The sequence below is a fragment of the Nicotiana tomentosiformis genome, chromosome 8, assembly GCF_000390325.3.
Source record: "Nicotiana tomentosiformis chromosome 8, ASM39032v3, whole genome shotgun sequence".
NCBI lineage: Eukaryota > Viridiplantae > Streptophyta > Magnoliopsida > Solanales > Solanaceae > Nicotiana > Nicotiana tomentosiformis.
The window spans coordinates 62,697,464-62,715,740 of NC_090819.1; the positions used below are offsets into that span (position 1 = coordinate 62,697,464).

The 18,277-nt window shown below is 37.5% G+C and overlaps 2 protein-coding genes, 1 long non-coding RNA gene and 1 other non-coding gene across 4 annotated transcripts; 1 reads left to right on the forward strand and 3 right to left on the reverse strand.

The window, feature by feature from the left end:
- Nucleotides 1-297: 297 nt before the first annotated feature.
- LOC138897579 (uncharacterized) lies at nucleotides 298-1,089 on the reverse strand. The gene has a single exon (XM_070183564.1). The coding sequence runs from the start codon at nucleotides 1,087-1,089 to the stop codon at nucleotides 298-300; it is 792 nt and encodes a 263-aa protein (XP_070039665.1).
- Nucleotides 1,090-6,005: 4,916 nt separating this feature from the next.
- On the reverse strand, nucleotides 6,006-6,112 carry LOC117281314 (small nucleolar RNA R71). Its single transcript, XR_004511922.1, has one exon. It is a non-coding gene; the product is annotated as a small nucleolar RNA R71 (small nucleolar RNA).
- An 856-nt stretch (nucleotides 6,113-6,968) lies between these two features.
- On the forward strand, nucleotides 6,969-7,841 carry LOC138897580 (uncharacterized). The gene is made up of 2 exons (XM_070183565.1): nucleotides 6,969-7,426; nucleotides 7,553-7,841. Exons 1-2 carry the CDS (start codon nucleotides 6,969-6,971, stop codon nucleotides 7,839-7,841), a joined length of 747 nt encoding a protein of 248 aa, XP_070039666.1.
- A 6,145-nt stretch (nucleotides 7,842-13,986) lies between these two features.
- On the reverse strand, nucleotides 13,987-18,042 carry LOC117281312 (uncharacterized). The gene is made up of 3 exons (XR_004511920.2): nucleotides 17,000-18,042; nucleotides 14,996-15,066; nucleotides 13,987-14,183 (listed from the first exon to the last, which is right to left on the reverse strand). It is a non-coding gene; the product is annotated as an uncharacterized lncRNA (long non-coding RNA).
- Nucleotides 18,043-18,277: the final 235 nt, after the last annotated feature.

Here is an 18,277-nt window from a genome sequence, read left to right on the forward strand (position 1 = left end):
ACAAATCATATTTGGACATGAATAAAACAAACTAGCATATATCAAATCCTAAACAATTAAGGTTTCCTACTATAACTTTGAATTAGTTTCCAATATTCTCCCATTATTCAAAGTTGTATATGACTTTTCTTGGAGCACTTCTCTCCGATCTTCTACTTTTGTTGAAGCATATGTTTCCAATCCTTATTGATGGACTTTGTCACCAACATCCAATTTTGTTGAAGCACTTGTCTTCAACTCTCATTCATGCACTTTGTCACCAACAACTAATTTTTTCTTTCTTTTTGTTCCTTTTTTTTAAACTTCTCTCCAACTTTTAGAAAAGAGCTTCTTCCTCTTGTACCATATTTGCTTGCAACTCTTTAAGCTTGCAACTTTTTGCTTATGCCCAGGCCTTTTACAGTTAAAACACTTGAGTTTACCTTTAAACCAATAATCCTTCTCAGCATGGTTGTTTTTCTTGCAGATGCCACAGGGTGGAGATTTTACTTTTCCGGTTGATTCGCTTGGTATCTTCGCAACAAAAGCTTGTTCAATAATTTTTTCATCTCTAATTGCCCTCCTTTGCTCAACAACTTGCAAAGCATTGACTAAATCATTAACCAAACTGTTTGAGAGATCTTTAGAATCCTCAAGTGAAGAAATCTTAGATTCAAATTTCTCACGCAAACTCACAAGAACTTTTTCAACAATTCTACTATCTGAAAACTTTTCACCAAATAGTCTAATTTTATTGGCAATTGTTGTGAGTCTATCGACATAATCTTTAATCCATTCAAATTCTCTCATCTTTTGAATCTCAAATTCTCTTTTAAGATTTAAAACTTGCTTCAATCTTGATTGATCATTGCCCAAGTATTCGTTTTGTAGAAAATCCCATATTTCCTTTGGAGTTTCACATGCCATAAGTTTTGTTAAAATATTTTCCGAAATAGTGGAATTCAAAGCATTTATTGCTTTAAACTTTTTGACATTTCCCTCATTGTAATTCTTGATTTGCGCCAAAGTTGGATTGGCCGGCAATGGTGGTACTTTGCCATCTTCTTCAACTTCTTTCCATAGATCAAAAGATTGTAAATAGGCCTTCATCTTTATGACCCATAATTGATCATTAGCAGTGTGGAGCCAACCAATCTGACTCGGTGTAGAATACACATCCTAATTGGGCCTACCGATGGACCCCCAAATCAGCTCTGGTTACCCATAAATAGATAAATAACCCTCCAAAAATCCACAGCAACTGAAATCATAATTCATACTATCATCTAGTTGGCTTCGGCCACTACTTCACATTCCACAACCATGAAATAATATGCTCCTGAAAACTCCCAGTCTTCAAATCCCTAGAACACACGAATCACCATTTCTGATCCAATCTCCACCGCCCGAATGACTATCACATTCTTAATGCACGACCATCCCACTCGGAATATTTCTATAATTCTTCCGTTCCACATAGCAATAATTTGAATATCAGTAGTCTATCAACCAAGTGAGTACGGCAATACCAATGACATCAAAATATAATGCACTTTTTGAAATACGCACCCTTCTCAGGGATTACCGAGCAGTTATAACATACGTCCAGATCCTCCTTAGCCGCATTTGCGGCTCCTCCTTCACTTCTGCGGGCTCACACCTGTGGTTCCCACTCCGCAGGTGCAGTTACACCAGTAACAGCAGCTTCAGCTGCAATTTCTCAACTCTCATCAAGCCGTCAACCACCCAAAATTAGCCTGAGGCCTCCGGTTCCTCAACCAATCATACCAACAAGTCATATAACCCCATGCGAACTTAGTCGAACCTTCAAATCACTTAAGACAACATCAAAACACCAATTACACCTGGATTCAAGCCTAAAGAACTTCTAACCTTTCAAATTCCACAAACGATGTCGAAACCTACCAAACCACGTCCGATTGACCTCAAATTTACACACAAGTCAAAAATGACACCACGAACCTATTCCAACATCCGGAAATCCAATCCGACCCCGATATCAAAATTTTCACTGCTGGCCAAAATCGCGAAAATTCTAACTTTCGCCAATTCAATCCTAATTCTATTACGGACCTCCAAATCACTTTCCGGATGCACTCCTAAGTCAAAAGTTACCTAACGGAGCTAACAAAACCATAAAAATTCAAATCCTAGGTCGTTTTTCCATAAATCATCATCCTGTCGACTTTTCCAACTTAAGCTTCCAATTAAAAGACTAAGTGTCTCAATTCACTCCAAAACCACTCCATACCCGAAGCAACCAACCCGGTAGGACATAATACAGTTGTAAAGCACAAAAGAAGTAGAAATGGAGGAAACAGGGCTATAACTCTCGAAACGACCGGCCGGGTCGTTACATCCTCCCCCTCTTAAACAAATGTTCATCCTCGAACGAGTCTAGAAACATACATGGAGTCTAAAATAGGTGTGGACATCTGCTTCGCATCTTCTGCTCGTCTCCCAAGTGGCCTCCTCCACAGGCTGACCTCTCCACTGCACCTTCACTGAAGCTATTTCATTTTACCTCAACTTCCGAACCTGCCGCTCGAAAATGGCCATCGACTCCACATCATAAGTCATACCACCATCCAACTGAACCGTTCTAAAATCCAAAACATAGGACGGCGGCAAGGCAAGCTTGCAAGCCACCTCTCCGATTAACCAAGGGCTCAATAGGCCTAATGAACCAACTTGACACAACCCAAATACCTAACCAGTCGTGATGGCGCCTATCGTGGAACTAGGCAAGCCGACATTCTCAATATGCTTCCAATATATAATAGTAGTGAGCTAAAGCAATTAAACTAACTGAAGGTTTACATAATAACGGGGTAAAAACCCAAAATACAAGTGCAGAATGATAGCCCGACATCGGGGTGGTACTAAGTCATGAGCATCTAACAACCAATCTAGAAAATAGAGTCTACTACAGTCTATGCCAAATGCCAATATAAGAGAGAAAAGATAATAAGAAAGGAGAAAAAAGGACTGCAGATGCCGGAAACTACCTCGTAAGTCTCCGATTATCAGCCCGCGCACGTACTCAGCGACCGCCAGAACCGTACACACCTGGATCTGTAGATGAAGTGCAGCATGTAGCATGAGTACAACCAACTCAGCAAGTAACAAAATTAAATAAGGAACTGAGAAGCCATGACGAACTATAAAAATACAGATCGTTTTAAATGTTTTCAGTAAATAGTGAAAATGCTTTCAAATCCGGTGGTATAAGTCAAATCAGTTCGAGCTCAAGTAAAACAGATATGAATCTTCAAGAAATTTCACAACAACAACAGATAACAACTAAGTGCAACAATAAATAAATGCAAGTACAGCCTCTCAAGGCAGTAGTCACTCAACTCATCTCAACAGCTCATAATCTCGGCTCTCAGCCCTCAATACACACTCTCAACAGGTACCTGCGCTCACTGGAGGTGTACAGACTCTGCAGGAGCTCATTCAGCCTAAGAACTATATTGCTGCGGCGCGTAACCCGATCCAATATTGTTCCAGCGTGCAACCCGATCCAATATTATTGCGGCATGCAACCCGATCCAATATTGTTGCGGTGTGCAACCCGAAGGCTTGTTACGGCATGCAACCCGATCCATATACCTCACAGTTCACAGCTCGCCACTCAGGCCCTATCTCAGTCACTTACCTCTCCAGCCCCTCGGGCTCACAGAATGTCAAAATTATTAGCCCAACAGAGAATACAACAAGTATCAACAAGAAATGAGAGGGAATGGAGATATAACACACAAGTAAGACTGTGACTGAGTACAAGACATCAATTAACAGTCAATTCAACAAGTATACGACCGATGCGGGTCCCAAAAGTGATATCATATGGCCAAAGCATGGTTTCTATCATGAAAGGCAGTCAATTGCTCAAAGACAAGGAAAAACAAGTAATAACAATGGTTATTCAACTTTACAGTCTCACAGGACGGACCAAGTCACAATCCCTCACGGTGTACGCTCGCACACCCGTCACCTAGCATGTGCGTCACCTCCAAATATTCACATCATACCAATTCTCAGGGTTTCATACCCTCAAAACCAGATTTAAGACTGTTACTTACCTCAACCGCGCAGAGAACCTACTCCAAAATGCCTTTGCCTCTCGAATCGGCCTCCAAATGCCCCGAATCTAGCCACAAATAGTACGAGATAATCAATATTGGCTAAAAGGATCAATTCCACAACAAAACTACTAAAATATAGTCCAAAATCCGAAATCGGCTCAACCCGGCCCCTGGGCCCCCGTCTCAAAAGCTGGCGAAAGTCACAAAACCCGAAAGCCCATTCACTCACGAGTCTAACCATACCAAATTTATCAAATTCCGACCTCAATTGCCCCTCCAAAACCCCAAAATTCACTCTCTAATTACCAAGCCCTAATCTCCCAAATCTCACCTGAGACACTCACCAACTAGTTGTAAAATCAATGGGGAAACACCATTATTTAAGATAAATAGGCACAAGGAACTTACCTCAGTGATTACTCCGAAATCTCTCTCAAAATCCCCAAAATCCGAGCTAAGAAATGATGAAAATGGTGAAAAATCTCGAAGTGTTCTATTTATAGGTTCTGCCCAGACTTCTCGCACCTGCGGCTTCATTTCCGCGTCCGCAGAAAAATCCCTAAACAGTGTCTCTACTCTTGGGATCAAGTGACCGCATCTGTGTTGTTCGCGGGTGCGGGAACTACATCGTACTTGAGGTCTAAACTCGCACATGCGCCCCTAAATCCGCTTTTGCGACTATCGCAGGTGCAGGAATTCCATCACACCTGCGTCCTCTGCCCAAATACTCCTTAGCTGCATCTGCGGCTCCTCCTTCGCTATAATTGAGTGAATTCGAGAGACTCACTTAACATATTAGAAGTGAATTATCTAGAGTTAGATCCCAAATAATTATCTTGTACCTATCCTATCAACCCCTATTTTCTCCCACTGATAACTTCCTTGCTTAACTTTGTTATAATTGTCATTAGTCAATAGCTTTAGATTTTTAGTTAATCTTAGTTAGAAATCATATAAACTTCAATTATTGATTCTCCTGATTAGCAATCAAGCTAGAAACTACGAAGATACTGTTTAATTCCAATCCCTGTGGATACGATATTATACTATACTATCTTTGACTAGCGAGCATAATTGAAGTGTGTGATTCGAGCTCGTCAAATTTTGGCGCCCTTGCTGGGGATTGGCAATCAATAGTGTTTGAAATAGTTTGTAGTTCTAATTCAAGAATTTTTCTTTTTATTTAATTTTATTTTTCCCTTTTTATAGTTGGTGTTCTTTGACTGTGCGCAGGTTACAGGTTTAGAGTGGTGCATGACTAGAACTTCTACGAAGGAAGTGCTATCATACGAGTCAGAGATTGAAAAACAACTGCGACAGCTGAAGAAGGAAAGAAATCTCATCGAGACAACAGAAAAGGTTGGGCATTTCTCAACCAAAGAACTTATGGCTGGAAACGGTGAAGATAATGTAGATTTGGTTGCGAGAGAAGTAGGCCAACAAAGAGAACAAGTTGCACGGGATGCTAAGGAAGCAGCTATTAGAGATGCGCGGAACCTCTATGAAGAAGAGAGGGGTCTCAGACTTAATCAACATCAACCCTTACCTGGAAGACCACTTAGCGATTATGCTCGACCGATCTACAATCAAGTATTATCAAGTGTTAGACCACCACCAATTGCAGCAAACAATTTCGAGTTGAAGCAAGGGTTGCTTCAAACCCTTCAGAATTGTTATGTCTTCAGAGGGAAGCCAACTGAAGATCCAAACATACATCTAATGGACTTCGAGGAGATTATGAACACCTTTCAATACAATGGTGTGTCACGAGATGCAGTGTACTTGAGGGCATTCCCCTTCACACTCAAAGACGATGCAAAACAGTGGCTTCGAAGCTTACCTGTAGGTTTGATTAGAACGTGGGAGGAGATGACCAGGAAATTCCTTGATAAATATATCTCCTCAGCTAAAACAGGAAAGTTTAGAATAAAAATCCATAACTTCTGCCAGAAAGATACTGGAACTGTTTTTGAAGCATGGGAGAGGTTTAAGGAGATTGTTCGAAAGTGTCAACATAGTGGAATTGAACTCTGGATGCAACTCCAGGACTTTTGGGATTGATTGACACCGGCCTCACGTAGAACATTGAGCAATACAGCTGGAGGCCCGTTGATGAAGAAGACTCCAGATGAGATAGTCACAATTCTTGACGAGTTATCTGAAGATGCAAATCAATAGCCCTCTGAGAGTGCGGAAAGAAGAAGATCAACTGGTGTTCACCAGGTTGATACTGACAGATCTGTGCAGGTACAACTCGATGTTATGGCTAAAGAAATACAGAAGCTGACCTTAGCTACAATACAAAGTGAGCCTCAAGCAGCTTGTGATATATGTGGAAGAGGACATCCTACTCATGAGTGTCAAGCCTCAATTGAGGAAGTAAATGCTGTTGGAAATTATAATGCAATGGGTCAGAGGCACCCCAATGTTTTACGGAGTTCACCTGGGGGTACTGCAAATGTGTGGCAACAAAATAACTCTAGACCTCAAGGACAAGGAGATCCAGTCTTTCAAAATCAGCAGAGGCAGCAATTTCAGCCTCAACAGCCTATGCAGCCTGGTCTAGAGGATCTAATGAAGGCCTTCATTATCAAGACAGATGAGAGGTTGGACGCTCACGGGGCAGATATCAAAGAATTAGGAACTTGCTTGCGAAACTTGGAGAGACAAGTGGGACAAATTGCAATAATATTATCTAAGAGGGTTCCAGGTACTCTCCCCGCTGATACAGAAAAGAATCCCAAAGAAACAGTGAATGTTGTAACTCTAAGAAGTGGATAAGTGTTGAAAGATCCCACCCCGATCCAAAAAGAGGTGATACTTGAAAAAGAAAGTGGAAAGCAACTGAAGAATAAAGTTGATAAAAAGAAAAAGGGCCCGATGAAAACTGAGAAGAAAAAGAAGAAGGGAGAAACTTCGAGAAGGGAGGAACGTGATGAGAGTGAGCATATGCCTGCTCTACCTTTCCCTCAAAAACTATGTAGAGAAAAGCTAGACAAGCAGTTTGCAAGATTTCTGGATTTGCTGAAACAGGTTCATATAAACTTAATATTTATAGAAGTGCTCTCACAAATGCATGCTTATGCCAAATTTATGAAGGAGATACTTACAAAGAAGAGGAAGATAGAGGATATCTCAGTGGTCAAGCTCACAAAGCATTGCAGCACGATATTGCAAAACAAACTCCCACAAAAGTGTGGAGATCCATGGAGTTTTACTATACCTTACTCTTTAGGCTCTATAAATTTTGATAAATCTTTATGTGATTCTGATGCCTCAATTAATTTGATGCCTCTATCTATTTACAGGAAATTGGAGAAGGAGATTGGAGAGATAAGGTCAGTGCCAATATCTTTGCAGCTGGCAGACCAAACGACTTTAGTACCCAAGGTAATAGTGGAAGATATTTAGTTCGGGTGAATAAGTTTGTATTTCCTGTGGATTTTATAGTGGTGAATATGGAGGAGAACAAAAGCCCCCCTCATCTTGGAAAGACCATTCTTAGCGACAGGTAGAGCTATATTGGATATACACGAGAGAAAACTCATGCTTAGAGTGGGTGAGGAGAGAGTGACTTTTGATATGAATGTAGCAAAGGGGGCACCAAAAGAAAAACTATCTGCGAGTGTTGAGTGGAAAGTGAAGGGCTCAAAAGAGAAGGCTGCATTGAGTGAGAAAGATAAGTGTGGGGTGTACCCCAAGAAGGGTGAGAAGAAGTTGTCTGCCTGGATGTGCGCATTAGTTCGAAGGTGAGGAATGGATCCCGATTTCGACTCAGACCCCAACTAGATGTTCAGGGACGCTTCCTTTACCTTATACTTTCTAATTGTGTGTCATGGAACATGCCGCAACTTAAAGTGTGGGGTGGGGGATATTTGTATGTATGTTTGTATATGTGTTTCTTTTTGTTAGTTGTAGTAGTTAGAGATTGAAAAAACCATAAAAATTTTTAAAAAATTGATTTTTCCCGACGATGGATATCATTCGACGGGTTTCTTGAGGGAATAAAGTCGAAAGAAAAAGACAAAAAGATTTTCTTTTGTTAGGTAGTGTAATAATTCTCCCTTGGTTTCTTTCTATGCCGCGATTCTTTTTCAAGAGTTTTTTTTAAACCGGGTGTAGTTAGTTTATTTTTTTTAGGAGTAGGAAACCTTGTGCTATGATTTGAATTGAAGGCAATATCTCATGACTTTATTATACCTTGAGAATAGTGAGCACTTTAGTTGTGACGCTTAGGCTCAGTTTTTGACTCTTGTATAAGTACCTTACACTGTATGATCTTAACTCTGCTTAACTGCTTTGACTAGAGTGTCTTGATAATCTGATCTTGAGTGAGTTATGTGCCATATGGGTGTGAGGTTTTGTGTTATTATGTGCATTGCATTTGATATCTAGAACTTGCCCCATGTGTTTGCTAAGAGAAATAGTAGTTGTATTCAGTCCTGGAAATGATATAGCCATTTCTTTGTTGAGCCAGTTATATGCTTTTACCCACCTAATTGTTATGTATCTTAGTTAACCCCTTTGAGCCTATAATAATATTTCCTTGGCAACCACATTATAAGTCTTACCCATTTGCTCGAATTGACCATCTATTTGAACCTTGTACCTCTCGTGAGTACTTAAATTTGTTATGAACTTTGCAAAAATTAAAGTATGGGGTGGTTGGTTTGGTTTTTGAGTGGAACTAATGAAATAGGAAAAAGGTGCATTATTTTGAAAAAGTAAGAGCCACTTGAATTGAATAAGAAACGAAAAAGAAAAAAATATTGTATTGTTGTGCAAAATATTATTTGATAGTGGTGACTCTTGATGTAATTGTGCTTAAAGAAGTAAGGAGTTGATGTATATTGATGTGAAGGTGGAGTTTTGGTTTGACATAAGTATGGGGTTTTGAACAATGAAATGTATGTATTAAAGTTCTTAAGGAGGTGTAGTCATTCTTATATCTAAATGTATCATACCCGCCCCGCAGCCTACATTACAACCAATGAAAGTCCTACTTGATCCTTGATTGAATGAGCTCAATTAGTAGAGTAGTACACTACGGGCAAGCCTATGGTACGTCTTTTGTGGCATATGAATGTTGTTTCTAAGAGTGAGCGGATTCTTTCTATCTTGAGTTCCTAGTTGTTCTTAAATTTATTGTATGTGGAACTACTCTCTATTATTGTGTGAGGGCACTTGATTCATAAAGGAAAGGTAATGTCGTTGACCTCTATGTTAGAGTAAGCGAGCTGGTTGTGAAAGTTGCATGGTGCTTTTGAGTCAAATATTGAGAAGAGGATGTTGCGGTATTGTACTTAATATATTTTAAATATTATTGGTATAATGAGTTTGGAGAGTTGTTTAAAAATGTCGTGTCTATATGAAGTGTAGTTTGATTGCTCGAGGACGAGCAATGGTTTAAGTGTGGGGTGTTGATGGTATGCTATAATTACGTATTTTAGTCGCTTATTGCACTCTAATTGACTGCAATTTACTTGTTTTGAGCTTTAATTGATAGTATTTTACACTTATTGCATATTTTATGCCTTATAGGAATGATTTCAAATTATGTAGATGTTGTGGAACTAATTTGAGCTATTTAGAGCTTTGAAGTCTGAGTAAAAGCCCAAAGGATTAAGTCGGGATCGTGTTCGGGGGTCGAGGATCACTTCTGGACGTCAAAATCAAGGAAGAAGCAACAATTGAAGAAATGCACTAGTGCAACGCACTGGGCGACGAAGCAGTGTATTTTTGTGTTAGGAATTGACAAAGTTCAGAGGCTGGATTTCTGTGGCCTGACAAGAAAACGCAATAATACTACGCACCCTGCTACGCACAATGCGACGCATGAAAAGCAATAAATTTGCAAGTTTTCCTATTTCGGCTAGGAAAGGGTGATTTCGTTTGGGCCCGACCCTACTTGGTATAAATATATGGAAAACGTTATTTTCTGGACTTTTGACATACTTTAGACCTAAGGAGGCTAAGGAGGAGTTAGAAGAACACAAGCACAAATATTTCGTTATTCCTTCCTCACTCAAGACCCGAGTTTGGTTTGAATTTATGTTTTCCTATACTTTAATTATATTTGTGGTGAATTGCTCCATATATATGGAGTAGTTCTCTTTAGGGTTTGATGGATTTGGTGTATTGATATTTGTTTGTGGATTATAACTCTAGTTTTATGTATTGAAGCATTTTTGGATGATTTAATTGTTGCATCTATATTCACTTATTCATGTAATCGAGAGAGGCATAACTTGTGATATCTTTACATTATATTGTTGGTTGAGTTCTTTAATTTTTCTAAGTAATCGAAATAGGCTAGTTGAATCATTGATTAAACCTAGTTAGGAGGATAATCGATAGAGGTTCTCCTAAAGACCAATCCACTACACATTCTTGCATATTTTCACGTGCTTAAATTGGTTCATCTTGTGAGGTTGAAACTTAATCGAGAGAGGAGTTTCTACTAAACGTTTGAACTAATAATTGAGTGAATTCGAGAGGCTCACTTAAACATTAGAAGTGAATTATCTAGAGTTAGATCCCAAACAATTATCTTGCACCTATCCTATCAACCCCTATTTTCTCCCACTGATAACTTCCTTGCTTAACTTTATTGCAATTGTCATTAGTCAATAGTTTTAGATTTTTAGTTAATCTTAGTTAGAAATCATATAAAACTCAATTGTTGATTCTCCTGATTAGCAATCAAGCTAGAAACTACGAAAATATTGTTTAACTCCAATCCTTATGGATACGATATTATACTATACTATATTTGACTAGCGAGCATAATTTAAGTGTGTGTTTCGATATCGTCACACACCAGATTAGATATGATCAGAAATGAGGTTATTCGCGACAAGGTGGGTGTGTCCCCTATTGAGGACAAGATGCGGGAAGCGCGACTTAGGTGGTTTGGTCAAGTGAGGAGGAGGAGCACAGATGCCCCCGTGAGGAGGTGTGAGAGATTGACATTGAAGGGCCTACGAAGAGGTAGAGGTAGGCCAAAGAAGAGGTGGGGAGAGGTGATTAGGCAAGACATGACGTAGCTTCAGCTGACCGAGGACATGACCCTTGATATGAAGGTATGGAGGTCAAGGATTAGGATAGTAGAGTAGGTAGTCTAGAGTGTTCATAACAGTGGTATTGACACGTAGTCTCGCTTTCTATTGGTAATAATTTTTATGACTAACCGTTATTTTTTTCATTGTTAATCACCTTACTATCTTGTTATTTTTATTCTGCTTTTATATGGCTTTTTGGTACTGTCCCTTCTTGTCTATATTTTTATTAATGTGGTGCTTATGCTTTCCTGAGCCGAGGGACTATTAGAAACAACCTCTCTATCCTCACAAGGTAGGGGTAAGGTCTGCGTACACATTACCCTCCCCAGACCCCACGGTGTGGGATAATACTGGGTATGTTATTTTTGTGATATTTTGTATGTCGTTTCTATACCTGAGATACAAAATATATACAATTTGTTTATGTCTTCTTTTTCGAGTTTCAATCTGAAATTCCAACTAAAACCAAATTCTCAATCAAAATTGAGATATAAACTCCAAATGACATTCTCAATCATTTGCAACAACACCCAATCCAAATAAATAATAATTTAATCAAACCCAATTTTCGAATTAAAAGCTTCGAACCTTTTTAATAATTGTCAATGAAGTTTAAATTCAAATTTTTATACTAATACAGTGATACAATAGCTTTTGCCTGCTTTTGAAGCTTTGGGAGGGGCGAGGTAGGGATAGTACACTGAATTGCCATAGATAGACAAATTATACGTGATCCAAATTGTTGACAGCCACAACGCCTTTGTTCTTTGTGGTACTAACTTAGACACTGTTTTGTTCTTTTGTTAATTTCTCTGTGTATGAAAAAAAAAAACTCTTTCAATTCAACATGAAAGGGTAAAAGGCAGAGAACATCAAAGTAAGAAACAATTGGGAAAAGAACAGAAAAGAGACGGAGACAGAGAGAGCGCATGTATAAATGATATTCCCTATTCAATTCCTAATATAAAGTGATACTCATTAATACTAATTTGTATATAATTGGTAAATTGTATATCAACTTGTAATTAAGTTAAAACTCAAAAAGTGAGAGTAAATAAGTTTCTAATGTAGTATATATAAGTAAAAATCTCTTATTTGAATACATATGCGGCCTCTTAATCTTGTGCGAAATTTTTATTTAGACATCTAAACAAATCTTATAGCTTACTCGCTCCGTTTCAATTTAGATGAGTTAGTTTGACTCGGCACGAAGTTTAAGAAAAAAAAAAGACTCTTAAAATTTGTGGTCTTAAAAGCTTAAGGAGTAAAAGCTTTGTAGGACCATGATATTTGTGTGGTTATAAAAGCTTCTCATTACGGGTAAAATAAAAAGTTTAAAGTTAAATTATTTTCAAATTTAAAAATATGTCATTTATTTTATAACAAACTAAAAAGGAAAGCAATTCGTAAACAGAGGGAGTATTAAATATCTAATCTATGCTCAATGTGCGTATATTAAACACAAATCTGACAATCCTAAATCAAGGCCATCGCGTAAATATCAGTTGTCATGACATGGCAAACAAAACCAATTAAAAAAAGAAACAAGTTAGAAAAAGTAAAACTCAAGATCTAAAAGAAAAGAGAGAGAAGGTGACCGGAAAAAAATGATTCAGGCGAAGGATCTATAACATCCGACTAGGAATTTCAGTCTTCGGATATTTTTTTAATTTCCTAGATGCTGTTAAATTAGTTCAGTGATTCAACCATGTGAATATTTTACTCTGAAATGAAATCGGACTTCCATTGAACTATTTCAAACAACGCCACATCTGATTTCTTCGGCAGAAAAATGTCACCGGCAAATTGTTCAGAACCTTTAAAACAAGTCTAATTAAGTTGTAGCATTATAAACTTTTCTTGGCTTTAAATTCTAAAAAGACACTTCTTCGAGGATGGCCGGACTTATTCGAACAAAAAGAGCGTTTGAATCTAAGGCCGAAAAGCATGACAGACAATGGCTCAAAAATTGGCAGAACTAGTTTAGTAGGATTTGACATAAAAAATGGCTAAAGAGTTGAGTTTGAGGTGGGGAGAAATTGAATATATGGCAAAGATAGATCGAAAGGATTGGAGGAGGAAGTAGAACCAACATTGCAAGAAAATTAATTTTTATTCAGGTGTTTAATTTTAACTATGCTTCATAGAGGTGTTTCAATAAAAATCCAAACTTAAGCGATGGTATTGGGTGAAATTCAAAAATAGCTAGGTTTATAAGTGATAATTGAAAAATAGCCACGGTTTCAAAAGTAATCAAAATTTAGCCACTTTTCATGTAAAGATAAATCTGAACGAAAACATTGTTCAAAATCCGGAAAAAATATTCTAGCATAATATACTGGAAGTTCATACACAAGTGCTCCAATCTCCAGTATATTATGCTGGAACTTTCCGTGTGCTGGAGTTCCAGCATAATATGATGAAAGTTCATACACAGGTGCACCAATCTCTAGTATATTAGGCTAGAACTTTCCATGTTGCAGCAAAACGCTTGCTATTTTTCAATCACCAGTCCGAAAACTGACTAGCCCGTGCTATTTTTACGATGACATTATGTATTCAACCTTTTTACTCCACATCCTATTCCTCATAAAATAAAACATAAGTTCCTGCATAACTCATGCAGGTATTATTTATGAGGAAAAGCAAAATAGTAACCAAATATTGGAGTTAATAATGAATGATCATATGCAGAGATTATATCTCTTCCAAAACCAACCAAACAACACCTAAATGTTTTAGAATCTTCTACTCACTCTTGGCGACTGAATAAAGTATACTTCCCTGCCTAGAAATGCACAAGCAACGTAAATAGTTCATTATTTAATAACTTAACAGCATAAACCAAGTTACCTTTGTATCAGAAGGCGAAGACTACATCAACATAAAGCACTAGTATTTTGTAAAGGAAAAACAGTAAAACATAGTTTGAGACATTTTCAAGTACATCGCACTGTACCACGTACATACACAGACAGCTAACGTACAAAACTCATAAATTTTAAGTTGTGCAGCTCTGACCTGAACAAGATACCTGCAATGCAACCATAAAAAATTAGTCAGAAAAAATATCTTGAAAGGAAATTTCCTATAATAAAAAGATTTTATACCTGTAGCAAGCGCAGCAAATAGTAGTGAAAACTTTGATAAGAAAAAGTAGGATATCAAATAAGTCATATTGCGATCTCTCCTTATTCAAGGGCATTATATGCATGTTTCAAAATTTTCACAATGATATTTCACGAACTTAGAAAAGACAGACTTTACATTTTTATGCTGTGTGTGTTGGTGGTTGGGGGGGGGGGAGAACTAGAGAGAAGTTCAATGCAAAAAGTTTTTTTTTCTTTTCTTTTTCCTACAGTTGCAAAACACATCTATTTCTTTTTTTCACAAGTTCACTGCAACTTCAGAACACAAAGTAACCAATATATCAACTACTGCAAGTACACGAACCATCCAAACCCAGCCAAAGGCCAGAAAACAAAGACCATGGGCGAAGCTATGTTGGCCCAAGGGTGGTCAACTGACCACCTTTCGCCGAAAGTTTATACTACGTATAAGGTAAAATACTGCTTGTTATTGATTAAAAATAGACTTTGAACACCCTTGCATAGTCCACTGGCAAATGGTGTTCAAATTATTGAATTTTCTAGCTTCGCCACTGACAAAGACATCTTAACTGCTGAAGATAACCAAGAAATGCTAAATTGCAGGTTTGCAAAGAATTTTTTTCAAATGCATGCACTTCAAAATTGTTTCATATATAACTTCATGAAGAAACACCGTAACATCAAGTTTATTCTCAAAATAAACAGCCAAAAATGATAATTGAAAAGAGCATCTCACCATTAGTTCTCCATTGAAGAATTGCATTGTCCATGCATAGTATTTGACCGAATATTCTTCAACCTTTAACACTATATTAAAAAAAGCATCACCACGTCAAAACTCAAAAAATCTGGCAGGAAAAACAAACAGGGTGGAAGAGAATTTCATTTTTTTTCCCGCTCCAAACATTTCCTCCTAATTTGCCTTTTTCTGCTTTCTATAGGAAGTCAGAACTATAATCAAAGCCTTTGTTACACGTATACCCAAAATAAAAGTACCCACTCAAGTTCATTGTTAGATATTTTAAAAATATATATATAAAAGAAAATTTGAAGACTAAAGCCTGAAAATACTGTGTCCCTGAAGACAAAAGGGATAAAGCAATCACCCAAAGTGTATCTTTCCACTCAACTTTACTATTAGGAGTTCGTCAACCAAATCCAAATATGCAATTGCAAACTAAATTTAAACAGCCAAATTTGTAACTTCAACATGAAACAGTTGCAGGGCAACAAAAAATTAACAGTTCTAACACATCTAGGCTATAACAGATAATTGTTATTCCCTTGAGGAAAACAACTAGGGGAAACTGCTTTGTTTTATTTTTATGAGCATAGTGTTAGAACATCTTAATTGTCATATTTTAATGTGTGATATCTAATATATCATACCATTCCACCGAAACATTGAATTCTATCAAACTATATGCATCATATACATTCAAATGTTTACATCAAAATGCTAATAAAGTGACACATCTGTGCTTTTAACCTTCAAGATTTATATTTTTTATGGTTAAAATATTTTATTAGCTCCTTATAGACAGCACCAAGTGGTTACAAACTACGTATAGCGTAAAAGATAATATTGGCATACCAGACGAATTCGAAGCTATTTTTCCTTTCATTCTACCTGTCCACTTAATGTTGCATTTTCGTTTTGACTTTATGGCCTGTCTACTTTATTATCTACAGCTTGACGAGACGTAAGAAATTCAACTAACATGTCAATGCCATATTCCATCTTGCACCAAAAAGCAAAATAGATACAAAAGATTGTATTTTTCATTTCGTACAACGATAGTTTTGTCTCCAAATCCACACAGTGAGAGCAAGATGGAACTACGCACACCTCTACCCGTCGATGTCGATTTTTCTTCCTGACTAGATAACTAAAGCTTCTTTCAAAGAGACAACCATTTTGGTATGCAAATTGAGGAATATCTCCCTTAATCAGGTAACTTAAATCGGATAACTTATAGCCTATTTGGCCGTGCTTCTTTTTGGTAAAAAGAAGCTTTTTTTTGCCAAATATACTTTTTTCCAAGGTTAAGATGGTTTGCCAAGCTTTTAGCCGGGAAAAAAGTACTTTTAAATAGACATAGAAGCATATTTTCGAAAAGCAAAATAAAGTAACTTCTCTCCAAAAGCACTTTGAAAAGTACTTTTGAGGAAATTAACTTAAAAATACTTTTTAATAGCTTTGTCAAATACTAATTACTGCTCAAAAGTACTTTTCAAATTGATTAGTCAAACACAAACTGTTCCTCGTCAAAACTCCTCATCAAAAGTACTTTTTTTAAAAGAAATTTCAAAAACCAAAAGTACTTTTTCTAAAAAGCACCTTTCAAAATAAACTAATAGTAGAAGCACAACCAAACAGACTATTAATGAGAATGCAAAAACAAACAATTTGCATCATCCAACTCCCTTTCCGCACATGTTGCATCTGTTGCACATAGGAAAACATGTTTTCTAGCGTTGAATAGGGTAACAACACATACATTGTATACTATTATTCATAGAAAGCTATCTCAAGTGTTTCCTGACTTTTTAAAAGTCATCTTCAAATGTCAATCTTTAAAACAATCATCATAGATAAGAGACTTAACCAATTTATTAACTTCATTCACAGGACATTGATTCTAATATTTAGAGTTGAAACAGCTTCAAAAACCAATAAGACTTAACCAATTTATTTAATTGTCTTTTATTCGCATTGGAAACGACACAGTGCACTCACATTGCCATCCCATCAAGAGGAGTGAAATCAGGATCAACAGATAAAAGTGCCGCATAACTCCACGGACGCATCTAAAGAGTATGCGCGTTTGGAGACAACAAGGGAAGCCACTCCCAATATTCTAATGAGCTAACGGAGCAATAACCACGAAATTTTCATCACGCAGATGAACCAAAACTAGAAATGCACGATATCTCCTAAAACAAATTCTGAGTAAGTTCCTTCCACAACTTGCCTTTAAGACTTGCTGATTTAAACCATCTTTCTTAGGAAAAATCATATCCATACAGGTTCAGTTATAGGTGAACCAATACAGTGTTGAGTTGCTTGCAACAGGCAAGCGCATTGGCCACCACATCACCTAGTATGAAAAGGTCACAATCATCAAGCCCACTAGGCAAAGAATGGCAGCTTGGGTCTCCTAAATCGAAGTGGGGATGAACTTGAAATTCGAAATCATCCTTACGGACATTGTAAAGTAGCAGATAACCCATACCAGACGAGTAACATACAACCTTCGTCTCACCTTCCTCTTGCACGAGGGCGCTAGTACAACCAGTAAGAAAAGCAAAATCCTGGACATTCAATGCCAACAGCTCCCAGCTTTGGGTTTTAATGTCGTAAGCTTCACCGCAGTACCTCCCTTCATCCTCCCGGCCTTCATATGGAAACGTGTTGCCCCCCAGAACATAGATCCTATCACCCTCAGCAAAGACACAAGCTTCGTGCCGGTGAAGCTTCATGGAATAAAATACGGTGAGGTTTTATGGCGGAAGTAAGGTTAATGATTCCACCAGCCCAGTTGATGTAATCAACCACAACAGTCCATCCTCCAGCATTTTCGAAATCAATTCGGGCAATCGGAAAAAGTTGATGCGGCAAGGACATTACTAAATCAATACAATACCACAAATCCTCCCTACCAGCAACACCATGGACACATATCAACTGTTACTCATACGTCTGTTGCGTTGCCATTGAGATAGAAAGAAAATAGAAAAATGGGCATCCTGTAACAAAACATAACCTGACAATTTTTTAGCCTTATATTAGGTTTGGCAAAGATAGCCCCAAATAATTGTCATTATATAGCCAAATCTTAAAAAAACTATTCTTTTATATTCTCTCTCAAAAAAATACACTCTCATTTTGGCACCCCACTCCTTTTCTCTTCTTGTATTTCTTCTTCTATGTCTTCTCTTTTCTCTCATAATTTAGCAAAAATTCTTGAAAATTATGCAAAAAAAATCAATGGGATGAAAGGTAAGGTTGGTGTCA